This window comes from Hippocampus comes, unplaced genomic scaffold, assembly GCF_001891065.2.
Source record: "Hippocampus comes isolate QL1 unplaced genomic scaffold, H_comes_QL1_v1.1 scaffold29, whole genome shotgun sequence".
Taxonomy (NCBI): domain Eukaryota; kingdom Metazoa; phylum Chordata; class Actinopteri; order Syngnathiformes; family Syngnathidae; genus Hippocampus; species Hippocampus comes.
Window position 1 is genome coordinate 1860911 of NW_017805820.1, and position 24009 is coordinate 1884919.

The window sequence follows — 24009 nt, forward strand, 5'->3', positions numbered from 1 at the left end:
ATATGGACGTGGCAAGATTTGAAGGCCTCTCTGATGGAGCATTTTCTAAACGAAAAGACTTTTTTATAAGTAAAATCTTAAAATTGCGTAAAATGAAGTTTTAACTGAACTGTCATGTTGAATTGCTGAAAAACTCACACCATCCTCCTCTTCATCTGCAGGGTAATAAAAAAAAAAGATTAGAAGGTGTAAAAAATATCAGCACAATTTGAAGAGACTTAAAAACAACCCAACACCTCGGGTCAACTTTCCTGGCTAGATATCGTTAGCGTGGCAAAGAACTGCTGTTGTTAAAGCCAACTTACCCCAATAATTAAATCATAAATTACTCGCTCAAAGTAAAAACACGACTGCTCGCTGACTATATACACTGACGTGAATTCAACGGTCTATTCAACGTGTACGGCGTTTTAAATCAGGCAGATAAAGTTAAACCAGCGAATCATTTATCGCTGAAGGACGTTTCTCAAAATAAATGACTCTGATTGGATAAACGTCCGGAAGTTTAATTATCGTAGCGCTTGTTTTAGGAACTAGGACAGCCAGTGGTGAGAAAGCAAGGCGAAGAATTTCTGGGGACTTGATATTAAACTTAAACCATCTGTCCACCAGTGTATCCTCACAAGGAACCAACAACATATCTCTACTTAACCTATCGATACATTCCGATGAGTATTTTTGTGAAGCGGAACAATAATGGACAAGATATACTGTGCAAAAATCAGTGAATGCAATTCACATGTGTTTTGCACCACAGTTCGTGGAGGACTTAAGTCTTAAACGGATAATGTGTGACTGTGTACATATTACCATGGAAACGCATTGTTGACTGCAGCAGGTAAAGATCGCACTAATTTGACATTTCTGTATTGTCACGATAATAAGCGAACAAATCGCGTTGGTTAATTGATTTATTTTTTTACATATACGACACATTGTGTGTAAAAGCGTGTGTAAAACAACTGCATTCCTCGTAAATAGCAGTTGAGCATCGCTTTCCTCAGGGTAAAATGGTACGACTGGTACGTGCCTTCATCATCTTGTGGCTCTTTTATCACAGATGTTAGAAGATGATGTATGGAGCTCCAGTGGATTTATCTTTTAAAGCCATCAGCAACTTGGCAGGTAGGACATTCAATTGTGCTATTTATTTTACTCATGCTCTTTCAAGCTTTTCAGGACATTCCTCCCGAGTACACTACCGAGTTTACTTTTCTGTTTCTTTGAGAGCTGTACATTGCAGTGTGACTTTTTTTTTCACTAAGTTGCCACTATTTCATCTAAATTGCTATTTAAGAATAAGAACATCTATAATATTGTACTGTAGACTTAATGGAGCGAAATTGTGTGTTATGTTTGCATGTCCAAATTACCACCCAAATCTCCAAAAGTTACTCTATGTGCCAATGCTACTTTTTCTCAATAAGATCCTTTTATATTTTGATGAATTTTAAATGACTGATTACAAAAAATAAACTTTCAGCAATGCCTGAAGTTCATTATTCATTTTTATTCAGATACGGGGTCAGAAGAACCAAGCAGAGGTCTGCGACCTTTAAAGAGAAACTCAGTAGGAAAGTTCCAAAGTGGCTCTCTCCGTCTGAATAACAATCATATTAGAAACCTCTATGACCTTAACAAGACAATCAGCCACTTCATGGCTGAACCGTCACTGCTCGCCTGGCTGGACCTTTCGTTCAACCGCATCACAAATATAGACAAAGTGAGCTCTTTCTATTTTTTTGTACATTCACACAAACGTTTTGGAGGTTCTTGGAGCATATGATAAGTGATCTTATATGTGTGTTCCAGGTTTTGTGTGAACTACCCCAACTGCGGGTTTTGTATCTTCATGGCAACCGTATTTTTTCTCTATCAGAGGTAGACAAGCTACGGAGTCTCTCTCATCTACACACCATCACCTTACATGGAAACGTCATTGAAACAAACAAGGCCTACAGGTTAAAAATACATCACTAAGTCCATATTCCTTTTCCTCTTCGTGGCTTAACTTAAGACCAATTAGAACACAATTTATTTTCTCATAACTACTTGTATTTTTTTTTCTTTTTTTGTAAAGGAGTCATGTGATATCTACTCTGCGTGGATTAAAGACGATGGATTTCAGTGTTGTGACCCCTCAGGAGCGAGCCTTGGCACAGATATGGCACCACAGGACCAGCCCTGGCAAACGAAATAAGGAAACTCTTAAGTGACTGTGTTTGAAGCCGCAGCTATTTAACTGTTTCACAAGATCTTTATTGAAAGGCATACAATATAAGGAAAGATTTGTCTAAAAATTATTCTCATAAATACATCTGTGATTTTCACGTTTTTCATTTCATATTATTGAAATTAATGGTGGTACTAGTTTTGAATTAATGAACACTGAAAATTCCAATTCAACACATTTTACACACCATCCCCTGCACTAGGAATAGCAAACCTAAATGTAAAGAACATCCATGGAATAAAGCATAAAATGCACAACCAATATTGGCAAACATGCACCCTTGCGTCAAGTTTCGAAATGCAAATCAAGCTTGTATTAGACCCCGATGTGCAAAGCGATGCCACTTGAGACAAAAAGGCTGCTGATTCGAAATCTCCAATATTTTTTATTTCTTGAACGTATGTTGTTGTTCTGTTTTTTTGCGTCGACATTTTTTTAGTTCAGGTATCACGTGATGTCTGCGCTGGATGTCAGGAGTGAGCTTTGGCACTGGTCTGACCACACAGGAGCAAAAGAAATACTTCTCCAGTGTAGTGACTGTGTTCCAATTCCTAACTGTTTTCCAAGACCGTTATTTAAAAAGTGTGTGCTTGTCATTTAAAAATACATAAGGTCCATTTTAAATTTGTCATACATTAATAACACATGTAGAAAAATGTCAAACACAATAGCTGTTGAAAGTTTTTAATGACTTGATAAACAAACTTTTTTGGTACTAGCCTAAGATATTACAAATATATTTCAGGTAGTATTACATATCATTGAAACAAAACAAAAGCTGAATCAAAAAAAAAAAAATACCAGGAACCCATTGCAATAAGCTCAAATGTGCGGCTAGAATAATCACAGCCTTGCACAAGATCCCTTTAGAGCATCTCACTGTTCGGACTTCCTCGACAAGACCCCCATGGACTCTGAAGAGCAGTATGTTTAAAAACACAAAATAAATAATCTCACAAAGTTCTTGGATGCTTCGATCTGTTGTGGTACATTGGATTGTTTACACTCTCAGCACAACGCTACAATGGTTAGTTTTCAATTAATACAAACAAATCACTCATATTACAATCTGCAGCAAAAAGCTTTGCTTGAAAGCGAACAAACAGCCCTCAAAGTGTTGTTGGTTTTCATAAAAACGGTTGTCATGATCGGAGATCACAGCCAATTGTGAACTTTCCACAAAAACACCTTCTACAATCATCTTCAGCTTTAGAATTAGCCAGAAAATTCTGTACAAAGGCAAAAAAATAATACACATCTGTTCTGAAAGCCCACATCCCAACTCCCCCTCCTGTCCCACCCCCCCAAACTGCAGGCCTCCAGTGCTGTACAGGTTTTATGGGATTCGCATCCATATCAAACTTCAGGGTAGTGAAGCCTATTGTATCTTCGCCAGTGGGAACAGACAAAATAATGGCCAGTCATTTAGCCTCACAAAAATTCATGTGTTGAGTCATGTGCCCTGAAGACGAAATGATGAGCAATAACAGTTTTTCCTATTCGGTTCAAAGCAATTATCATCTAATTCTTCAGATGGACATCCAAAATGCATCATTGTAAACAAAAATGAAATGAGTTACAACTAAGAACAGCTATCAGGATCAATAATAGGACTTGAACATTTTAGTTTGACTTCAGCTCTGCTTCAGGGGGAAGCCAATTTTGAAGATGCGAGGTGACAGAATAACTCCTCACTGACCTACGATTTGGTACAGTGTGATGAGATTGCGTTTGTGGAGCGTTTGTGTCGGTGTCTACGTTGCATTTAGAGGCAGAGACAAGAAGCACAAGACAACTGCATAAATGGGTGTAGTGAAGGGTCTGGTTGCAGGCGTGACGGGGACAGACTCGAATGATGGGAGGAGCGATACGCAACCCAGAGTTGTCAGATCAAGGAATGACAAACTGGACCACTAGTTCTTCTTTAGCATCTACTTTGATTTGAGAGATTGCACTGAAGGCATATGCCGCTATCTTGGATACCTGAAAGGAAAAAGCAGAGAAGAACGGCATTACTCAAATTCATATTCAATCCGGTGCAGCATTTTCAAAGCATGACACATCCCAGTGACAACTTAATAGATGTCAAAATGTGTTGTGTGTGACTACCTGCTGAACATCCGAGTATGGCACCAGGTCACTGGCGAGCACTTGGTGGGGCTGGCTAGTGAGGGAGGGGAGAGCCAGGCCTTTCGTCTGGGGCATACTGCTGCTCAAAACGGTAAGCTTTGTGCTGGGGAGGCGAAACAAACAAATGTGTTTCATACGCATTTTGTGACGGGTGCGGGCAATATTTTGGTTGACTCAATTGGCTCTTCTCAGTGACTGAGGATGTGCACGAGTTGAAAGTATTGTTTCTAGTTCGCTCTTTTATTTTGGCATTCTTCACTTTTTCATCTGCCATCATGCAGGGTTAGGACCCAAAGCATTTGATAGGGAGGTTCCTGTAAAAATGCCATAAAAGTGGTTTTAACAAACTATGGAAGAGTTTGTCTTCACTCAGCCCAGCCAAATAGAACTTGTCTGTTGAGGAATTTCCATATTGTCAAGTCAGTCTTCAACGTGTGAATTAAGCAGTAATTGAATTCCAAACAGGACAACCTTAAAAAAAAAGTTTGAAGTATACCTGTATTGCCGAGCTTTGTCCATATACTCATGTTGTTCCATCATGACGGAGTCAGCTGCCGACACATCAATGATGTTCCTGCACAACAAACGAGAATGTTTATTGACTTGATTGCCTATTGGACTGAGTCAGCTGTTGGGTGGATCACAATCTTACTGTGCCGTTTTGGTGAGGATGGATGTGAGCAGGGCCTGTTCGTCTGTTCGGGCTGAGGGTACTGTTGGTGTGATCCAGTCCGTGCCATTTGGGGGTTTGCTGACAGGGTTCGGGTGGGTGATCAGCGGCTTGCGTTCGTTATCCTATTGGTCGGGATGTCAAACGTTAAGTATTCAATGGGATTTTATGTTACCCAAATGCTCAAACTGTTTTAGTGAATACATAATAATAAGACAAAGTTGACGTTTTTTAGCTGTCTGGTATTATTTCAGTGCATTTTACTTAGGACCAAAAAAAGGCAACTAAAACATTAAACTCGTTCTTAAAACTGACTGAAATTTAAAATCAAAAAGTTAAAGAAGTAAAAACTGACGACTGAAAAATCCCAAACTATAATAAGATTGGTAGACGGCGTGAGTACTTTTGCCACCTCTGGTTGCAAACTCGACTAGTTGAAGCTGAAAAAAGGCATCTATGATACAGTTGAAAGTACAACGTAGCAGCCTGCATGTTTCCTCAAACGGAATTTGAGGAAGACCTTGAGTCACACGGCACAACACAAATTGGGAACTTCGAATTATCTTGTGATCTTTGTTAGACAGCAGCCACGCCAATAAAGGTTCGTTCTTGCTTACACGTCATAGCAACGTGGTCACTGGGAGTAACTTCCCTTTAATATTGATTAACATACATGGACAAGCAACTCGTTACATCTTTAGCTACTTTCAGCAGTTCTCATTTCCGCCGTGTGCAATCAACAAACACTTGGCCTGAGCTAAGCCGTCGCTGAGCGTGCTAAATGTCTTTTCAAAGTGAAACTGCGGAATAAACTCTTTTAGTAAACAAGCATTCCATTAAATCACCTGTCCTTAGCCTGACAACCGTTTAGGGTCGAGTCGTGCACGCACAATCGCAGAACAACATCTATGGAGCTAGTTTTAGCAAGCTGAACGGCTAACTACCTGGTCTGCTGACTCGTTGTCGCTGCTGTAACAACAGCCCATGGCAGCGTCCGGTACCCTCCGGCTTCCCTGTTTTCCCGCAGAAAGCAGCCGTGATTGTCCGCGCCAACAATCATACAATTCGGCTTGGTGGTTATTTGCACTTCATCAAAAGGAGTTCGAGACTTCGCCAGCTACTGTAGGGGTGGGCACAGGAAAGGAGCCATCCCATGACAGACGGGAATTAATGTGACTGGCAAGATTGTCATTGTCAGATACGGGAAGATATTCCGAGGCCATAAGGTAAGAAAAACTTTCCACCTTTAACTCCTAAACAGGCTATTGTGCAGGTCAGATTTCAAATTTCTCACTTAAAAATGTGAAGAAATACATTTTTTATGGGTGTTCGCAATTTTCAAGAAACAGGCCAGCCCCCTCAAAACAGGCCGAGTTGTGAAAGGCTTAAAATGCTCTTTGCGGTGTTTGGCAGTTATTATTGATGCTTTTGTGGTTGTGACAAAAGCATTTCACAGACATACTATCAAGATAAGTTAAACCTTTTAAATTGTAGGGGGGAAAAAATTCCGCTTAAATACATGACTTAATGCTGTGGATTTGCTATCTGTTTTGCCTCCATCAGGTGAAGAATGCTATGTTGGTCGGTGCAAAGGGACTCATTTTGTTCTCTGATCCAGCTGATTACAGTGCCGATGGTGTCAAAGTAATTTGCATGAGTCAAAACAGGACTGATTTCCCAATGCCTGAACAACTACTTCCATATGAACATTTTGAGAGGAATATGAAAGAGCCCGAAAAGGGTATGTAAAATATACTTATTATTTGTGGATAAGTTTTTGGGTCTCATGAGTGTCTTGGCTTGGAGATGAAGTCATGCCTCCATTAGTGAAAACACACTTTAAACTTTGTGTTTATGGTTGATGTCTTTTTTTTTTCTTCGCACTCAAGGCTGCTGGAGAATATTTAGTCACCAATGCAGCTTTCAGGTAATGTGAACATCGGTAAGGTTTTCAATGGAATTATTTGAAGGCCTCTCTGATGTTGCATTTTCGAAACGAAAAGACCTTTTTATTTAGTATTTGTTGGAAACTAATGCTCAATGTTCAGACGGCACAATTTGTCATTCCAAAATATTTTATTGTACAAGTAATAAGAAAATACAGTAAAATCATTCAAATAAGCGAAAAGTAAAATCTTAAAAGTGCGTAAAATGAAGTTTTAACTGAACAATCATGTTGGATTGCTGAAAAACTCACACCATCCTCCTCTTCATCTGCAGGGTAATAAAAAAAAAAGATTAGAAGGTGTAAAAAATATCAGCACAATTTGAAGAGACTTAAAAACAGCACTGCCATGTCTGAAGTGTTGACACCCAATAACTTGATCACCAGAATATGTGAAGACACCCTCACAGTGTCAGTGTTTGTCATTAAGTGTGAGCTAACCACAAGCAAGTATAAACAAAAAGCAACATGCAAATCATTTTCATTGAACATACACCTTGTCATTCTTCCAGGAAGATTTTCATGATTGAAGGAGACGCAATTCTGAAAACAAGGTTAAGGTTTCACCGTGACCAAACACGTTCATTTTTAGGGTGGAAATAATGACAAACTTTCAAAGCGACAGTTAATGAGATTAATGGAAAGCTTGATGAAAGTTGGTTTCCATTTCAGGTAACCAATTTTCAAGAGGGAATACTAAAAACACTATGATGGGATTCAAAAGTAAATGCTGGGTCAGATTAAATAACAGAGTACGCAAGCCCTTTATTTGCCCACCTTTTCATTCAAGACCATGTCCTTACCTTGCGAGCGCTTGCCGTCAACCGTGGAGACTTGGAAGTCGTTTTAGGTGACTTTCTGTTTTCTTTGCAGATCACCTGGGGTGACTTGGAGCTCCCACCCCTGCCCGCTCGCCCCGCTGCCGCGAGGGAAACTGCAGCGTGCTTATTTTCTTTTTGCATGGCATTCTTGGAGGTGTTGCTTGGCGACTTTCGGGTAGAGCTACGGAGTTTGTTGAGGCCTCTTTTCAGGTAGTTGTTGCTGCTTTTGTTCGGGGTGTTGTCGATGGTGAACATCATAGACTGCCGGCGATTAACCTGAGAAGATGAAGGAGAAGTCTGATTAGCTCATTTCCAATTGAAGCTGTTATTTTTATTTTTTTTCAGTTCAATTTTCAACAGACTGTTTCACAAATTGAGTAGTAGTTAATAAGGTCATTCCTGCTCAAGAAATTTCCCATAATTGTCATATCATAAAGGTTTCATTTATTACAGTTTTGTATTGCGATAGTGTTGGGCAATGGCCTTTATAATTTTCCAATTTATACTCATGCCGAAACAAAAATGAGACTGATGTTACTCACCAGTTCTTTAGTATGTCATATTTTCACTTAATACTTATACAAACTCACGTATTTGGAGTAGGTTTTACATTGGCTATATTGTGAAGTAACGGTACAAGTAAAATTTTTGGCCATTGTAGCCAACCTCCACGATACGAACAAATCATTGAACAGTGTTCCCTCACTTTTCACCGGTGACTCACAGGGTACATCCGAAGAGACGAACATTCACATGTCACTGAGTGAAAAACCATGTAGCTCGGATGGAAGTCAGGATAGTAAAACTTTTCACCATAGTGACCCATGAATCAATATTACGCCACAGAAGCCCTTCGTCAAACTCACTGGACTGAGGACAGGGTCAAGTTGTGAGTTGGAGGGTCCACTGTTGATATTCTTGTTTTTGGGAGTGAGAGGGCGGGGGAAGCAGCTGGCCTTCAATTTTTTCTGGCAAATAAAAATGTCAAGTGATTGACCAGGTTTAAAAGTTGCGATCCAAACAATTTTTAAATTTGACAATATGGCTAAAAGACTAACCTCAGGTGACATTTGAGGAACACATAAAGTCGAGGCAGCACGCTTTGTGAATCTTGGGCTTTTCAGTTGAGAGGAGCTGACCGACTTAGATGTTGGGTGGTCCGCCATCAAAGACAGACGGTGAGAACGGATGCCGGCTGCGGTACTTGACTGCAGTGCCGCGAGGGAGTGGCGATGGGAAGCCAGAGAGTCCTGCAGCTGGCCTGGCATGACGGACGCTCGTCGAATGGTCTCCGTTGGGTCACCTGTACGTACATCTTCGTCGGTGAAAGGGAGCACGCTCTTGCAGCCAGCCTAAAGTGAGACAAGGGGTTGAATTGATGCCATGGACTGACATTGCGACCTATGTAAAGAATATATTTAAAGTTATGCTACAATTTTGACGGTGTGCCACGTACACACGCGTGTGTCATTGGTACAAGCAGCTTCTCCTGTCACGTTTACCTCCGATTGGCACTTTGAACATGTAAGCATGTGCAATTATGGTAACATGGACTGAAGGGTGTGACGACAGGTTGACAGGGGTCTTATTGTTAGAACAGATGAGAATGAATCTACCAACCTCAAACTCTGCAGGATAGCTGCTCTTGAGATGAGGAAGGCAAGCTTTGTTCCTGGCCTGCAGCTCAGCAATCCTCATCCAGTCGTCAGGCGCACCTTCTGGCTCGTTCTCTGCCCCGACGCCAAACGTACTTGCGGCTGAACGCATCAGCCAACAGAAAATTAAGCGTATAATTATTTTGAGACTTATCTGAAGGCGAGATGCCATTAAAAAAAAAAAAAAAAAAAAACAGGCGGTAAATGATAGTTTGATTTATTTTTGATACATCGCTGTGGTGCGACGAGGTTCAAACTTACTCTGAGAATGTAGCGTGCTCCGCCGATACCCAGGAAGACTGCTGAACTGGTCATTGGCAGTGGCGGTCATTCTAGCGGGTGTGTCAAAAACCTCCATGGACACAGGGCGTGAGCCATGGGCACTGGAGAGGTTGGGCTGGGAGTAAGCTGAAGCCAGGCTGTAAAACGTTTCTTCACCTTCAACGCCGCCTGGAGTTTTCTGAAGAGGAGTCAATTAAGAGTTTGCCCACAATGCTTAAAGAACAAAGTTTGATTACTTTGTAAGAACAATTTAACTGACGCTGGATGGCCACCTTACCTTGCGAGCGCTTGCCGTCAACCGTGGAGACTTGGCAACAGTTTGAGGGGACTTCTTGTTTTCCCTCGAGACCATTTGGGGTGACTTGAAGCTCCCACCCCTGGCCGCTCGACGCGCCACAGTACGGGAAGTGGCAGCCTGCTTGTTTTCTTTTTGCATAGCATTCACGGGAGACCTCTTGGAGGTTTTGCCTGGTGACTTTCGGCTGGAGCTCCGGAGTTTGTTCAGGCCTCTTTTCAGGTAATTGCTGCTGCCGTTCTTAGGGGTGTTGTCAACAGTGAACATCAAAGACTGCCTGCGATCAACCTGAGAAGATGAATGAGAAGTCTGATACAGTGTACACTATATATTTGCACAACACACACACACACACACACACACACACACACACACACACACACACACACACACACACACACTTCCAAACTCTTGTTACACTTAATAAATGTAACTTTAAAATGTTGAATAAATACAGACCTGACGATATGGCTAACAGACTAACCTCAGGTGACGTTTGAGGAACACATAACGTCGAGGCAGCCTGCTTTGTGAATCTCGGGCTTTTCATTTGAGAGGAGCCGACCGATTTAGACGTTGGGTGGTCGGTCATCAAAGACAGACGGTGTGAACGGACGCCGGCTGTGGTACTTGACTGCACTGCTGCGAGTGAGTGGCGATGGGAAGCCAGAGAGTCCTGCAGCTGGCCTGGCACGACGGACGCTCGTCGAATTGTCTCCGTTGGGTCACCTGTACGTACATCTTCATCGGTGAAAGGGAGCACGCTCTTACAGCCAGCCTGAAGTGAAACAAGGGGTTGAATTGGTGAAATGAGCCGACACTGCAACTACGGCAAAAAAAAAATATTTAAAATTAATGAATTTAAATGTAAATGGATTTACAGGAGTAGTATTTATTATTAGGTTTCTCCATTAAAGACGAAGCTTGGTCACTCAGCGGGGTTTCGGAGTGTGCGCTTCATTGGTTCAAGCGGCTTGTATTGTCATGCTATGTCTACTTCTGATTGGCACTTTTAAAATGTAAAGCAAGTGCAGTTATGGTCACAGATGTACTGAAGGTCATGGCAATAGGAAGACTGTGACAATAGGGGTCTTAGTGTTACAACATAGAACCATGAATCTACCAACCTCAAACTCCGCAGGATAGCTGCTCTTGAGATGAGGAAGGCAAGCTTTGTTCCTGGCCTGCAGCTCAGCAATCCTCATCCAGTCGTCAGGCGCACCTTCTGGCTCGTTCTCTGCCCCAACGCCAAACGTACTTGCAGCTGAACACATTAGCCAACAGAAAATTGAGTGTATAATTGTTTTGAGCCTCATCTAAAGGTGAGATGCCATTAAAAAAAAAAAAAAAATAGGCGGTAAATGATAGTTTGAGTGTTTTTTGATGCATCACTGTGGTGCAAGACTAGGTTCAATCTTACTCTGAGAATGGAGCGTGCTCCGCCGATACCCAGGAAGACCGCTGAGCTGGTCGCTGGCAGTGGCGGTCATTCTAGCAGGTGTGTCAAAAACCTCCATGGACACAGGGCGTGAGCCATGGGCACTGGAGAGGTTGGGCTGGGAGTAAGCTGAAGCCAGGCTGTAAAACGTTTCTTCACCTTCAACGCCGCCTGGAGTTTTCTGACGAGGAGTCCAATAAGAGTTTACCCACGATGCTTAAAGAACAAAGTTTGATTACTTTGTAAGAACACGTTCACTTGACACTGGATGACCACTGGACAGTGATGATAGCTGAACCAGGACACCAGCAGCCTACCGATCATTTATTTGACAACATGGGGTATCTTCTGTTCATTGAGTTCCATTCTGACAATATAACCAATTTGTATGCAAGCAAAACACCCCATAACCGGACTAACCTAAACTACTGCAGTGGTAAATACATTATTCCAGTAAATTTAGGATTTGTGCAAATAACATTGCGTGACCATTATTTAAAACCAACTGACTGTAACCGGCCGAAAATTTGCAAAGGTTGGTGAAGGCAACAAAATGCACGTTCGCATCAGAGTTCATTGAAGGTTGTAAATGTTCGCTAGTAGTTTGTCGTGTTTCTTGTTGCAAGGGAATTTTGTACATGTTCAAAAATCCTTTGAGAGAAGAAATAATAGAGGTGAGCGTCTGGCAACTGTTTGCGACCTTGAACAAACCTTGACAAGAACGCAACATTCACTACCTTTGCAAACACTCAAATATTCGCAGCTCGGTGGGCTAAGTTTAACCAACTTATGCCCTTATCCGTCACAAACAGAGGACCCCTTGATTGGCGTGAAACATTTTTAGAAATGCAGTTTGTTTGAATATTAAAGTTGAGAAGCATGTCAACAAGTTTCCATTACCTTTGTCATGGTTATGTTGATAACCTGCGTTGTCCTCCGTCTCTTGACAGACGACAATGGATTTGTATAGCCCAAGTCCACTTCTGTTTTGCTTTCCGCAGTGGTTCTAGATTAAGAAAATGTATATACCATACTTTATTTTGATGTTGGAAGGGTCTTTTTTTTGTAGTCATTAATGTAAGAGAAGAAAACATTTATTTGTCTCACAATGGGGAAATTCGCAATTTACAGCAGCAAAATTTTGAAGGGAGAAAAGTAGGAAAAAAAAAAGTATTTGCATGCATATACTTCACCATATAATTGCACCACAATTACAAATGTACACCAAGTTAAAACTCAAATTCTGTAAAGTACTCATAACTCTGCCATTTACCTGTTGTTGTGCCGAGTATTTATTGGTGTGAAGTAAAGAGTTTCGAGTGACTCAGCCTTCAGACCACGTCGTTTGGCTGCCAGTCTCTCAGAACTACGAACAAGCGGCGTACTCGATTCATCAGGTGCCGAAATTGTCCTGCAGAATTGGGGGACAAATGATGACGTTAATTAAATTTAGGTTAAAATAATTGCTGTCATTGATTATTTTATCACAGTTTTTCCTTAGATTAATTTCTGTTCACTTGATACTTGTACACTTAACACGAAATGAAACCTTGTGTTGTTCAGCAGGTCTTCAAGGGAGCTTTGGTCCAGACTGTCCGAGCTCATAATTCTCTTGGGTTCCACTTTGGTGTGAACATTTGAGCGTGAGCCCGGAACCTCCAAGTAAAATGACTCCGACATTTCTCCTTGGTGACCAGGGATTTGGTTGTGTGTACACAGATTTAGGTCAGCAAAGGCCACCTTAATATAAGCAGAAGTGAAAAAAGGATAACTTAGAACATATGTAACTTTATTTAGACTGCATTCAGAAGAGATGAATATGCAATTTTGCCCCACAAATTATTGTGAATGCAGATAAATTATGTCGAGCATATTATTCAATTATTGTGCCCTCCAATTGCCATCTTCTGGCATGGAATTTACATTATTTGTACTTTAGTTAGAAATGGGAGGTGGGGGGGAACATGATGATTCTCACACTGCATCCAGCGTTGAGCACCGGTCATGCCAGAAGCTAGCTCGAGCTGTCGGGTTACTTCTCAAAGGCAGTGTGACATAAATGACTGCAAATTTTGATATGAACAGCCTGACACAGTTACTGTTCCGAGTGATAACTTTTGCTGGCAGATTTCAGAGTCAGCAAAATGACCAATCTCGAAATAAGTGCAAATGCGTTGAGGTTTTCAGGATTGGGGGGCGATTCTTGGCATTACGATAAAGACTCAGAGAGAGCAAGAGAGAGAGAGAAAGAGAGAGACACCCGCATGATGAGCAGGTTCAGTATTTAAAGAACGGGGCGGTCTTGAGCTTTTGGCTCAAGGCGGTCACCTTCATCTTGCTCACATCTGGCTGAGATGCAGACAGCTGCAGTTCCTCCATCAGATGAGCAGACAATTGCTGGGTTCCGAGTATCTGCTGCCCTTTATCTGTCCGTTGGAGAGACATGACTTCCAATTGTCTTTTAAGGTCCACTAGCTCGAGTTTAAGTGCATGTGTCGTTTTGGCAGCCTCTTCCTGGATCTCAGCAAGCATCTTGGCATTGTCCTGAGCCTCCTGCTTCGCCTTTTGAACCAACTTTGCTTGGATGGCAAGCTCAGCATTAAGGGTGTTGAGGCTGTGGTCTTTCTCAGCTGTTTGGATTTTGACAGCAGCCAACTCAGACTTGAGCAGGTCAAGTTCCTCTTCAGTCTTAATGAGGAGTTTCTGCTTCTCATCGTGACATTCTCTGAGCTTCAGAATTTCTGTTTCAAAGGAGGAAAGCTGTTTCTGTTGGATCTCCTCTTTTTGGCTCATCTCCTGAAGCTTCATGTCTTTTTCCATCTGCTGCTGAGTCAACAAATCATTTTTAATATGAATATCTTCTTCAGCTTCTCTCAGAGACTCTACTTGTTTCTTTAAATGTTGGATCTCTTGACCAAGCAAGTCAGACTGCTTAGAGTGGTTGGCATTCAGTTGCATGATACGTTCGTCTCTAACTTGGATCTCCACAGTCACCTTCCTCATCTCTGCCTCCGATGCAGACAGTTGATGGTTTAGAAGCTTTTTCTGGTGAACACATTCTTGCTCTTGTGCTGTCATCGTAGCCGACTGGGCCTGAACCGTCTGCTTGGCTTCGGAGAGCAAATTATTCACCGCTGCCAACTGGTCTTTTAGCTGGCTGATTTCTTTATGTAGCATATCTGTCTGTAAAGAGCTCTCTTTCTGCGTGGCAAGCTGTTGCTCTAGAGCCTGTATGCGATCCCTCAGCAGGGTTACTTCTGCAGAAGAGGATTCCATTAGGCTTTGATACTTGTTTCTTTCCGTTGAAATCGCAATTTCCTTGTTTGCCAGGAGATCAACTTTTGTTTTGACTTGTTCCTCTGCAGTTTGAAGTGATTCAGTGACACTTTGTATTTGTCTCTTGAGACTCTGAATTTCATTCTTCAGCGACTCTGACTGCTTGCTGCTCTCTATTCTAAACAAGTCAAACTGGTGGTCTTTGGTTTGAATTTCCTCCTTGAATTGTTTGGCCTCCTGCAAAAGATCCATGTTGTGCTTTTTGAGTGCCTCAATGTGGAAAGTGTTCTCTTTCTCCAGCTTGACAATTAAATCGTCTTTGGCCTTCACTTGGTCCTTTGTAATCCAAAGAGAATGACTCAAACTCTCTAGTTGTTTATCCAGACTATCAATCTTCTGTTCAAGCAGTTCAGACTGTGTGGAGCTCTCATTCATGAGCAGACTGAGCTGTTCCTCCTTGGCATGTAGCTTTGAAATCAGTCTGCTCACCTCTTCTTGAGAAGAAATCATCTGTGTCTGCAGTTTCTCCATTTCCAGAGTACTCTGTGAATGCTGCTTGGCAAACAGACTCTCCTTGGATTTCAGATTCTCCTCAGCGTTCTTCAAAGATGAAGTGAGGCTTTCCACCTGTTCCTCTAAACTGTGGATGTCTTGATGAAGAAGTTGTGACGTCTCTGAAAACTGCTTGTTTAATAAAGCGATATGCTCCTCTTTAGTCTGGATCTCTGCCTTCATGGTCCTTACACTGTCTTCAGAAACCGACAGTTGCTGCAGCAAAATGTCTTTTTGACCAGCACTTTCCCGCTCCTGCTGAGCGAGCAGTTCCTGCAGAGATTGAAGATGGTCTTCAGCCTTTTTCAAAGAGTTATTCAGATAATCAACTTGGCTTTTTAGATGGTTTATCTGTTCTTGAAGGATTTCAGACTCCTTAGAACTGTCCTTGTGCAAAATGACAAGCTGCTCATTTCTGGCCTCGATCTCTGTGCTAAGCCGGGAAGCCTCCACCTCACTGGTTAAAATCTGTTGCTGAAGCACTTCCTTCTGCTTGATATTCTCTTGTTCGGTTCGAGCCAAGAGGTCATGCTTAAGTTGAACTTCTTGTTCAGCGCGTTGAACAGACAAGCTCAGGTTTTCCACTTCAACTGTCAACGTCTGGATTCTATTCTGGAGAACAACTTGCTGATTAGAAGTCTCCAGTCGTAGTTGGGCCAGCAGTTGGTCTTTGGTTTCAATTTCGTCTTTGCTTTTCATAGTTTCAATTGTAAAAACCTTAACTTCTTCTTTGAGAACGTTAATTTGATTATCTTTATCCACCAAAATTGCGGTTAGGTCATGAAACTTGGTTTCAAGATCTTTCACTTTTTCTTTGGCCTGATTAAGGAGGTGTTCCTTCTCTCTAGTAGTTTCTCTCAGGGTGTCCAATTCTTGTTGTAAAGCAGCAATAAGCTTCTGGATCTCACTAATCTCCTGAGCTTTCTGCTGCTCCGCTTGCTCGAGTTGAAATTTAAGCTGATCGATCTCTTTTTGAAGGGCTGCTCTCTGCTGAGAGATTTCCTTTTGCAGCTCTTTCAAAATGCAATCCTTAGCTTGAACAATGTCTTCAATCTGAAGGTTTTGTTGCTCCAGGAGTTCTTTCTGTTTGGCGATTTCTTGCTCATACGCTGAAAGCTGCAGTATTTTGGCCTCCACAGTGGCCTCAGCCTTCTTCAAGCTGCCAAATGTGCTGTCCAGCTTGTTCTTTAGGCGGTCAATTTCACACTCCAGCTCATCTCTCTGGAAATTTAAAAATATACAAAATTACTAAAGCTAATGCTTTAACAATGCATTAAATATGAATCATCTTGTGACTGGTTGTTCCTTGATGTCTCAGTTGCTGTGCCTTTATTATTCATCTCTCCATTTTCTGATCCGCTTATCCTCACTAGGGTCGCTATCCCAGATGTCTTCGGGCAGTAGGCAGGGCACACAGAGACATACAACTATTCATGCTCACTCTCACACCTAGGGACAATTTAGAGTGTTCGATTAACCTGCCAGGCATGTTTTTGGAATGTGGGAGGAAACCGGAGCACCTGGCGAAAACCCACACAGGCACGGGGAGAACATGCAAACTCCGCACAGAAAGGCCGGAGCCGGAATTGAAACCTGCAACTCTGCATTGTGAGGCCGACGTGGTAACCAGTCAACCATCGGGTCGCCATATCCCTTTATTATGTTACCCTTAGTCATGTAGGCTAGGTGTCTTCCAGTATGTAAACTCTGATTACTGAGTGACATGTATGTTGCACTTTCTCCCAGTCAGAGTGCTAGCTCTCTTCCCTGTCTTCTGCATCCAGCCCTGCTTTCTGTAGTTACTTTGTATTTTCGTAGATGGACTTTCGTTACTTTTCACCTTCTGAGTCCAAATTCCTCTCCTCACTTGACAAATAACCCATCATGATACAGTAAATGTATTTACCTCCATTACAGGCCCCATGTTTTCTCCGACATCCTGCTTTGTAGCTACTCTAATTTCATCTTCTAAACATGAAATCTTCCCCTGGAGGATCTGAATTTGTTCGGCCAGGAGCTCCTGTAATGAAACCAAGTATTAAACATTGGAATTGTTGGATTAGTGATTCTCACCTGGATCTTGGGAGCTAAAAGTGGGTCATGGAGTCCATTTTCTTCATGTTCAGTTACCACATCATTTCTCGTTTTTAAAAGAATAGCTTTATATTCAAGTCCTATATGCGTAATCACTTTGACATATTCTGTGCTGTAACACGCCACTGTTCATTTTGGACTTGTTTCCTGGTCTATTGTGTTATAAAAATGCCGTATGGCGTCATCAAGTATTGCCATAATTTAGTTAGCAACCATTATTGTAACTATTGCCTCATTAATATGCATATTAACACAATGTTAATACACCTACAACAACACAATTAATTCAAAGGAAAGATCTAGAATCAAAAATTTATTCAGAATCAAATCCCCAGGCAATGGAAGAGTCGCACCTCAATTGTGTAGAAGACACCCCTACCTTCTGTGCAGTGGCTTGACCGAGTTCAGACTGCAGGTAGTCCATTTTGGCTCTCCACTCCTCTTGACCAGATGCTAAGGTTTCGGTCAGCCTGCCAACTTCAGCTTGGAATATCGACAGCTGTGCATTGGCTCTACGCATCTGAGGAAACATAATACTTGGGTGTTATGAGTATTTTATACACAGACCGCCTACATCCTTATGCCCAATTGTCAAATCTAATGAGACCCTAACACACGTGCTGTATGGAAAAACTAACTGACAAAAAGATGGTGCTTTTATTTGGAGTTGGAGAATGCACTACCTGATCACACCACTTCACTCCCTCAGGAAAACCAAGAGTAACTTGTCAGTTTTTTTAGAGCACCTAAAAAATATTGGAGGGTCAAAACTGCCAAAATAAAATATTTTTCAAGGCAATAATATCGACCTTTTCGGTTCACAAATTAGACCGATATCACCAGTTCACGAAATGAACGTATTGCGTATGAATGATTTTGATTTGCCAAGGACGGAACCACTCAGCAAAAACACTACTCATTCATCCTTGTAGGAATACTCTCTAATTGGAATTCATTAATCTAAGGAGATACATTTAGATTGGGTTATACAAAATGTCAATGAATGAACAAATGTACACATGCACACCAATACATAATAACCCCCACATACATTACAGGCGTGATGTTTTTGTTTATCGTAATTAGGTCAGTGAGCACTAAAGTGTGAAATCTGACAACAACACTGTTCACCAAGATCGAAGGCACACAGCCGTGTCTTCATTGGGTTAGTTTTTACAAAAAAAAAAAAAAAAAATAGCATATCTATTAAATGAATTGATACAGTTCAAAGAACAGTCATGCCCATCACTGGTGAGTTCCTCTTGCTGTGGCTGTTGACAGGCATACCGATAGCTTTCAACACTTACGTGTCATCAACCAAAAGGTGAATAGTTCAACCCAAGACACACTTAGGGCAGCCCCATCACTCATAAATTTCCTTTTGCATTTCGTGCCGATATTGTCGGCATTTTCAATGGTCATCAAACGTTCACGGATTTACGCTATTTGCGGGCTGGCATGGTTCCTATTACCCGCAGAGAGTGGGGGTCAACTTGTAACTCTATTTTTAAAAATTACTCTCTTTTTTGGTTCCAGGAATGGATTGCGTAGCGCAAGACATTTCATTGATGAAGTCATTAAGACATCTGTGTGTTTTTATTTCCAGTAGTTAAATGTGTCATTTTTACCACATTTATATTTGATTTTTAATCGGCAGACTGATTTTTTAAACCTGTCGGGACCTAGTTAAGAGAATGCCTCTGAGGTTTGACCAAGTGTCGATACCTGTGACGAGAGGACACCGTTCTCCTCTTCAAGTTCATTCACTTTTCGCTCCATCAGCGAAAAGTTATTTTTGCAGTCTTTGTTGTCTTTTAAAATTTCGTTGAGACGCAGCTGTAACCTAAAAGAAAAATGTCAGAATAGTGAGTGACAACCCACTTTATTACAGTGCTATCATTCACGAAAATAACTTGGCTTTGCCTTACAGTGGTTTTGTGTAGGGGGGGCTGGTAATTTCTTAAAATGTGGTCTGTTCATTCAAATCACAATAAACACAGCCTGCTTAAACTAACATCACATCACGTTCTCATATTTTTACTGAAAATAACAAGTGAACAAGTGGATTTAATAAAGTCTTGCTGTTCATTCCATGTTTAGACAAATTGTCTAAAAGTTCAGTACTGTTGCTTCTCTTCCAAGCAGTGGCCATCCTGTGAAAATGACTGCAAAAGTAGAGTGCACAATGCTCAATGAAGTAAAATAGAACCGTCGAGCAGTGTTACACTTGCAAAGTAAAACGATTTTCATTTCATAAATCAGTTGTGCAACGTCCTTTTGTCGGGGAATCACCAAAACCCTTGAGTGAGAGGCTCCTCATCATACAAAGTAAGACGAAAAGACTGCGGGGTACACGAGCAAAAAAAAAGGTTCGGAGCCACTGCATTAGGTCAGAATTAATGATCTTACGAGTTATTCTTGGTCTCAAGTTCATTGATTTGTTCCTTAGTCGTAAGCTCTTGATCACTCTGCTCCCTTTTCATCTTGTCCAGGCAATACTGTAACTGGTTAATATGAGATTCTGAGGAAAACAAGTGAAGACAAGAACAAAACGTTAAAAGGGAAGGCATGCATTATACTCCCAAGTAGGCTTATCCTTTCTTTTTCTATTGCGGTCGTCCTTACAAGGGTCTTGTGGAACATGAAGCCTAATACAGCTGACGTCGGGACAAGTGGTACCCAACCATCAACACTCAAACCTTGAGCTGGATGAAAAATTGTATTGCGATTTAAACCCTATCGGCGGTGTGTGGAAGCCAGAGTACAGTTTTTTTTTTAAAAAAAAAGGAAACGTGGACCACATAAGAGAAATGAAAATTGCGATGAACTGTGAAACCTTTACAAAATTCTAACAAAAAAATTGTGGCGCAGCCGCAAATCAGGAAGTCAAATCAGATTACAAAAACGATGCAACAAATGTCTAGCCTGATCGCTTCAACAGCTTTTCGTGTTTTTTTTAAATGATTGCACAGAAACATGTGGACTGCACTGAAGCACTAATCTAGACACTATATAGAAAAAAATAAAACAGATAAATCCAGCACCTCTTTGTGTAATGAGGCTAATCTTGCCCGCAAGCTCCTTCTCCAGTCCATCCCTATAATCTTGCTCTTTGATCATCTGTCGTTGGATCTTCCGCAATTGGAATTTGGGTGTGTTCATTATATCCTGAAGAGGAGACTTGCTGTGGAAATAAATAAATAGAGTTAAAACAAAACAATCAAAACAAATAAGTAATAGACAGTTGTTAAATAAAAGTAGAAATATGTCATCATTTGTGATCTGACCATTCAAGTCAGGACAATGGACACACTTGACATAAACCCCCCGTACATTGCTGGTACAGGGTTTAGCGCTTTTTTTTTGTACAGTTCACCATTTTGGACAAACTCTTGTCTAGTTGATATACATTGGAAACACAAACGTCCAGGCTCATCGACATTACGCCAAGCGGGTGAACGACGTTTAAAATAAACCAGCGCTAGCAGTGGAATAACAGTCTTGAGAGCAATGCAGTTAATTCTGCACTGGATTTAAATATTGCTCATTTCCTTTAATAAATGGCAGCTCAGCTTTAATGATTTTTTAAGGAACACCAATAACAGTTTAAGTACTAGTAACACAAGTAGCACGAGCACTCAAGCTTCAGCCTCGTCACAGTACTTCCAATCACTACTTTACGAGCGCGAAGAGTCTTCCACGAAATTGTCGTGACCTGTTAAACTTGTCTTGATGCATGTCAAAGGAAGGCCTCATTAACGACCAGAAACAGCAAACCGGGTGGACAATGGCATGTTATTGCACGATTTTTACAAAAACTGTACTTAGGAACGTTTTGTGTGCCATGCACTCGTGTACATTTCTAGGACAAGCAATGTTTTACAATTGGAGAGGTGACATTAAAAACATGCTGTGACGAGTATTTTTAATGAGCAGGAAGTAGGATCTTAACTGCCCAAAGGGGGAACCTACTCAAGCCTTTGCGATCCCCGATAGGCTCCAGCACGCCCCACAACCCTTGTGAGGATAATCGGATCAGAAAATGGATGGATGTATAATAGCCAATGATACCTGACAGAAGACGATGCCACAGTATGCATATCCACAAATGTGATTTTCTTTGTGCGATGGAACACAGGGGAGTCTTCATCTGAGAGCATAGAGGCTGTTGACGCACTGGAAGTAGAGGTGCTTGCTGTTTGCGCCAATATTTCTGGAGGCACAGGTAAATCTGAAAGACGGAGACAAACCAAATCAGATGAAAAGTGCTTCATTAAGCCTGAATGCAGATGAGAGACTCACATCGCTTTGCCAAGTAGGCATCGAGGCCACTGCTCAGAAAAACACTGCCATGACTCTCCATCACAAAAGAAATAGTCAGATTTGCAATTTCCCTCTGAAAAGAAAGAATGGAAATGTGTTTACGATGGCACAGATTTAATGGAGAAAAACATTAGGCAGAGGTTATTTTGCCGTGAGCAGCTCTGATTGAAGGGTACAGAGTATTTGAACCCGTAGCGGGTTGGAATAAAACATCACCTTCTGTGAGAACGGCCTACCCACTATGCCACGAGCTGGCACACTTACAACTGGCGCCAAATTTGGACTTCTAGTCCTCTGCCGATTTGTGTGTAAACACTGGGTGGCAATTAGGCAAAATAACCACTGGGAACACATTAACACTGCAAAAATCATTCTGCCTGCTTACCTCCACTTCACAGTCTAAGGTCTTTAGTGTGCAGCGTTCACTCATCATGTCATGGTAAACCAACAACAAAAGCACCTGAAAATATACACAGCAGGTCAGACATCCCCAGTATCTTTTTTATGCCACACAAGAGTCACAATACAAGCATAGAATGTTACAGAACAATGTTTAGCAGCCAGTTTAAAATACAGCACAAACAAAAAACTAAATATGTAGAACAGCAATAATACAAAATATTACGTGCAATAGGATGCAGACCAGCTTTCCCCACATGTACCTTTGCAATTTCCACAGTCAGGTTGATTCCATTTCTTATGTTGTCCCATGATACTGATGGACCTTTGGTTGGACTAAATCTGCAATCGTCTGGCCAACAAGAAGGTATTAAGGTAAATAATAGTTTTCAGATATTAGTAATAAAAAACATACAGTGTACGGGTAAATAAGTGCAACTGAAAATTTGATATTTTGCTCTTGGAAAAAAAAAAATACTTCAGGATTAATTCATTAAATTGCCCTGTATTTGTGACTAATGCTGCATTTGATGGAGGTGGGAAGTCTGACTTTTCCGTTAAAAACTGCACTAGGAGGCCCCTGGGAACTGAGAGGCCCAAGTGCCAAACTCCCAGGGGAGGGGAAAAAAAAACACCTTTCAAGTTGACTTTACTCAACTGTTTATTCTTGTGTTTATTTATGTGCACTGTCCCAAGGAAATAAATTAATAGATAAATAAATCCGAGTGGCATTGATACGATTTCCCACCTTCCTCGAATGCAGTACTGTATACTGTAATTGCATTGTTTAGGTAACACCTCAAGTCATGTGACACACCTACCTGCCCCAATTGACAGTAATCTGAAAAGAACGTCAGTATTTTGAGAGAGAGAGAGAGAGAGAGAGAGAGAGAGAGAGAGAAAAATAAAATTCTCTGACAGATGTCAAACTCACTCTCCACAAATTCTGCAATGACTTTAAAGCGTTCCTCAGTTGATTGAATTAAAGGGGGGTTTGGTTCTTTTTTCCTGAAAATAAACATAGGAAAACAAGAGTAAACAACAGAAGCTATATGTTCAAAATGAACAGGACTGCTAATGTACTCACAGTTTGTGAACAACATGAAGCAGGAACTCCCCATCTCGTAGCTCTTCGATGTTAATTTCTCGATGGGCCAATATAATATTATTGACCTGAAAACACAGAATGGGGGTGGTTAGGTCAAAACCTAAAACTGTAAATACCGCAAGCCATGTTAGCGTCAATTTACCCAGCTGAGTAGAGCCTTAACGCCCAGATTAAGAAATGCCATCTGGACGGAACCTTCCTCAATTCTGTCGGGAAGGAAGAAGCGATATTTTAACTGGCTGTCTTGGTCGGGGTGGAAACACACACGCGAACATCCACAAGAAAATGGTCGTCTTTTAACATTATGCTGACAATGATAAACACCTCGGTCCAACTTCACTGGCTGGATATCGTTAGCGTGGCGAAGAACTGCTGTTGTTAAAGCAACTTACCCCAATAATTAAATCATTAATTCCTCGCTCAATGTAAAAACACGACTGCTCGCTGACTATATACACTGACGTGAATTCAACGGTCTATTCAACGTGTACGGCGTTTTAAATCAGGCAGATAAAGTTAAACCAGCGAATCATTTATCGCTGAAGGACGTTTCTCAAAATAAATGACTCTGATTGGATAAACGTCCGGAAGTTGAATTATCGTAGCGCTTGTTTTATTGACTAGGACAGCCAGTGGTGAGAAAGCGAGGCGAAGAATGTCTGGGGACTTGATAGAAACATAAACCATCTGTCCACCAGTTTATCCTCACAAGTAACCAACAGCATATCTCTACTTAACCTATCGATACATTCCGATGAGTATTTTTGTGAAGCGGAACAGTAATGGAC

At 41.3% G+C, this 24009-nt stretch overlaps 3 protein-coding genes across 13 annotated transcripts; 1 reads left to right on the forward strand and 2 right to left on the reverse strand.

Annotated features, from left to right (window-relative positions):
* Positions 1–54: 54 nt before the first annotated feature.
* Positions 55–23721, reverse strand: numa1 (nuclear mitotic apparatus protein 1). 10 transcript variants are annotated; one of them, XM_019885894.1, is made up of 28 exons: positions 23614–23721; positions 23364–23427; positions 23201–23286; positions 23048–23121; positions 22377–22465; positions 22100–22174; positions 21694–21787; positions 21463–21622; positions 20436–20575; positions 19801–19912; positions 19117–19234; positions 17771–17911; positions 17204–17317; positions 13798–16518; positions 13019–13209; positions 12743–12880; positions 12370–12475; positions 11452–11650; positions 11159–11295; positions 10516–10809; positions 10014–10319; positions 9716–9914; positions 9420–9556; positions 8858–9151; positions 8666–8767; positions 7782–8075; positions 7475–7521; positions 7011–7247 (listed from the first exon to the last, which is right to left on the reverse strand). In XM_019885894.1, exons 2-28 carry the CDS (start codon positions 23403–23405, stop codon positions 7244–7246), a joined length of 6414 nt encoding a protein of 2137 aa, XP_019741453.1. In that variant the 5' UTR covers positions 23406–23427; positions 23614–23721; the 3' UTR covers positions 7011–7243. The 10 variants fall into 10 exon arrangements, with proteins under 10 accessions (XP_019741455.1, XP_019741453.1, XP_019741454.1 ...); XM_019885896.1 differs by lacking the exons at positions 7011–7247; positions 7475–7521 and adding an exon at positions 55–155; XM_019885895.1 differs by lacking the exon at positions 7475–7521.
* lrrc51 (leucine rich repeat containing 51) lies at positions 526–2317 on the forward strand. 2 transcript variants are annotated; one of them, XM_019885906.1, is made up of 5 exons: positions 526–838; positions 1061–1125; positions 1518–1723; positions 1813–1961; positions 2081–2317. In XM_019885906.1, the coding sequence occupies exons 2-5, from the start codon at positions 1071–1073 to the stop codon at positions 2214–2216; spliced, it is 546 nt and encodes a 181-aa protein (XP_019741465.1). In that variant the 5' UTR covers positions 526–838; positions 1061–1070; the 3' UTR covers positions 2217–2317. The 2 variants fall into 2 exon arrangements, with proteins under 2 accessions (XP_019741465.1, XP_019741466.1); XM_019885907.1 differs by having other exon boundaries at positions 526–1125.
* lamtor1 (late endosomal/lysosomal adaptor, MAPK and MTOR activator 1) lies at positions 2902–6189 on the reverse strand. The gene is made up of 5 exons (XM_019885908.1): positions 5978–6189; positions 5016–5158; positions 4860–4937; positions 4343–4466; positions 2902–4216 (listed from the first exon to the last, which is right to left on the reverse strand). The coding sequence occupies exons 1-5, from the start codon at positions 6017–6019 to the stop codon at positions 4124–4126; spliced, it is 480 nt and encodes a 159-aa protein (XP_019741467.1). The 5' UTR covers positions 6020–6189; the 3' UTR covers positions 2902–4123.
* Positions 23722–24009: the final 288 nt, after the last annotated feature.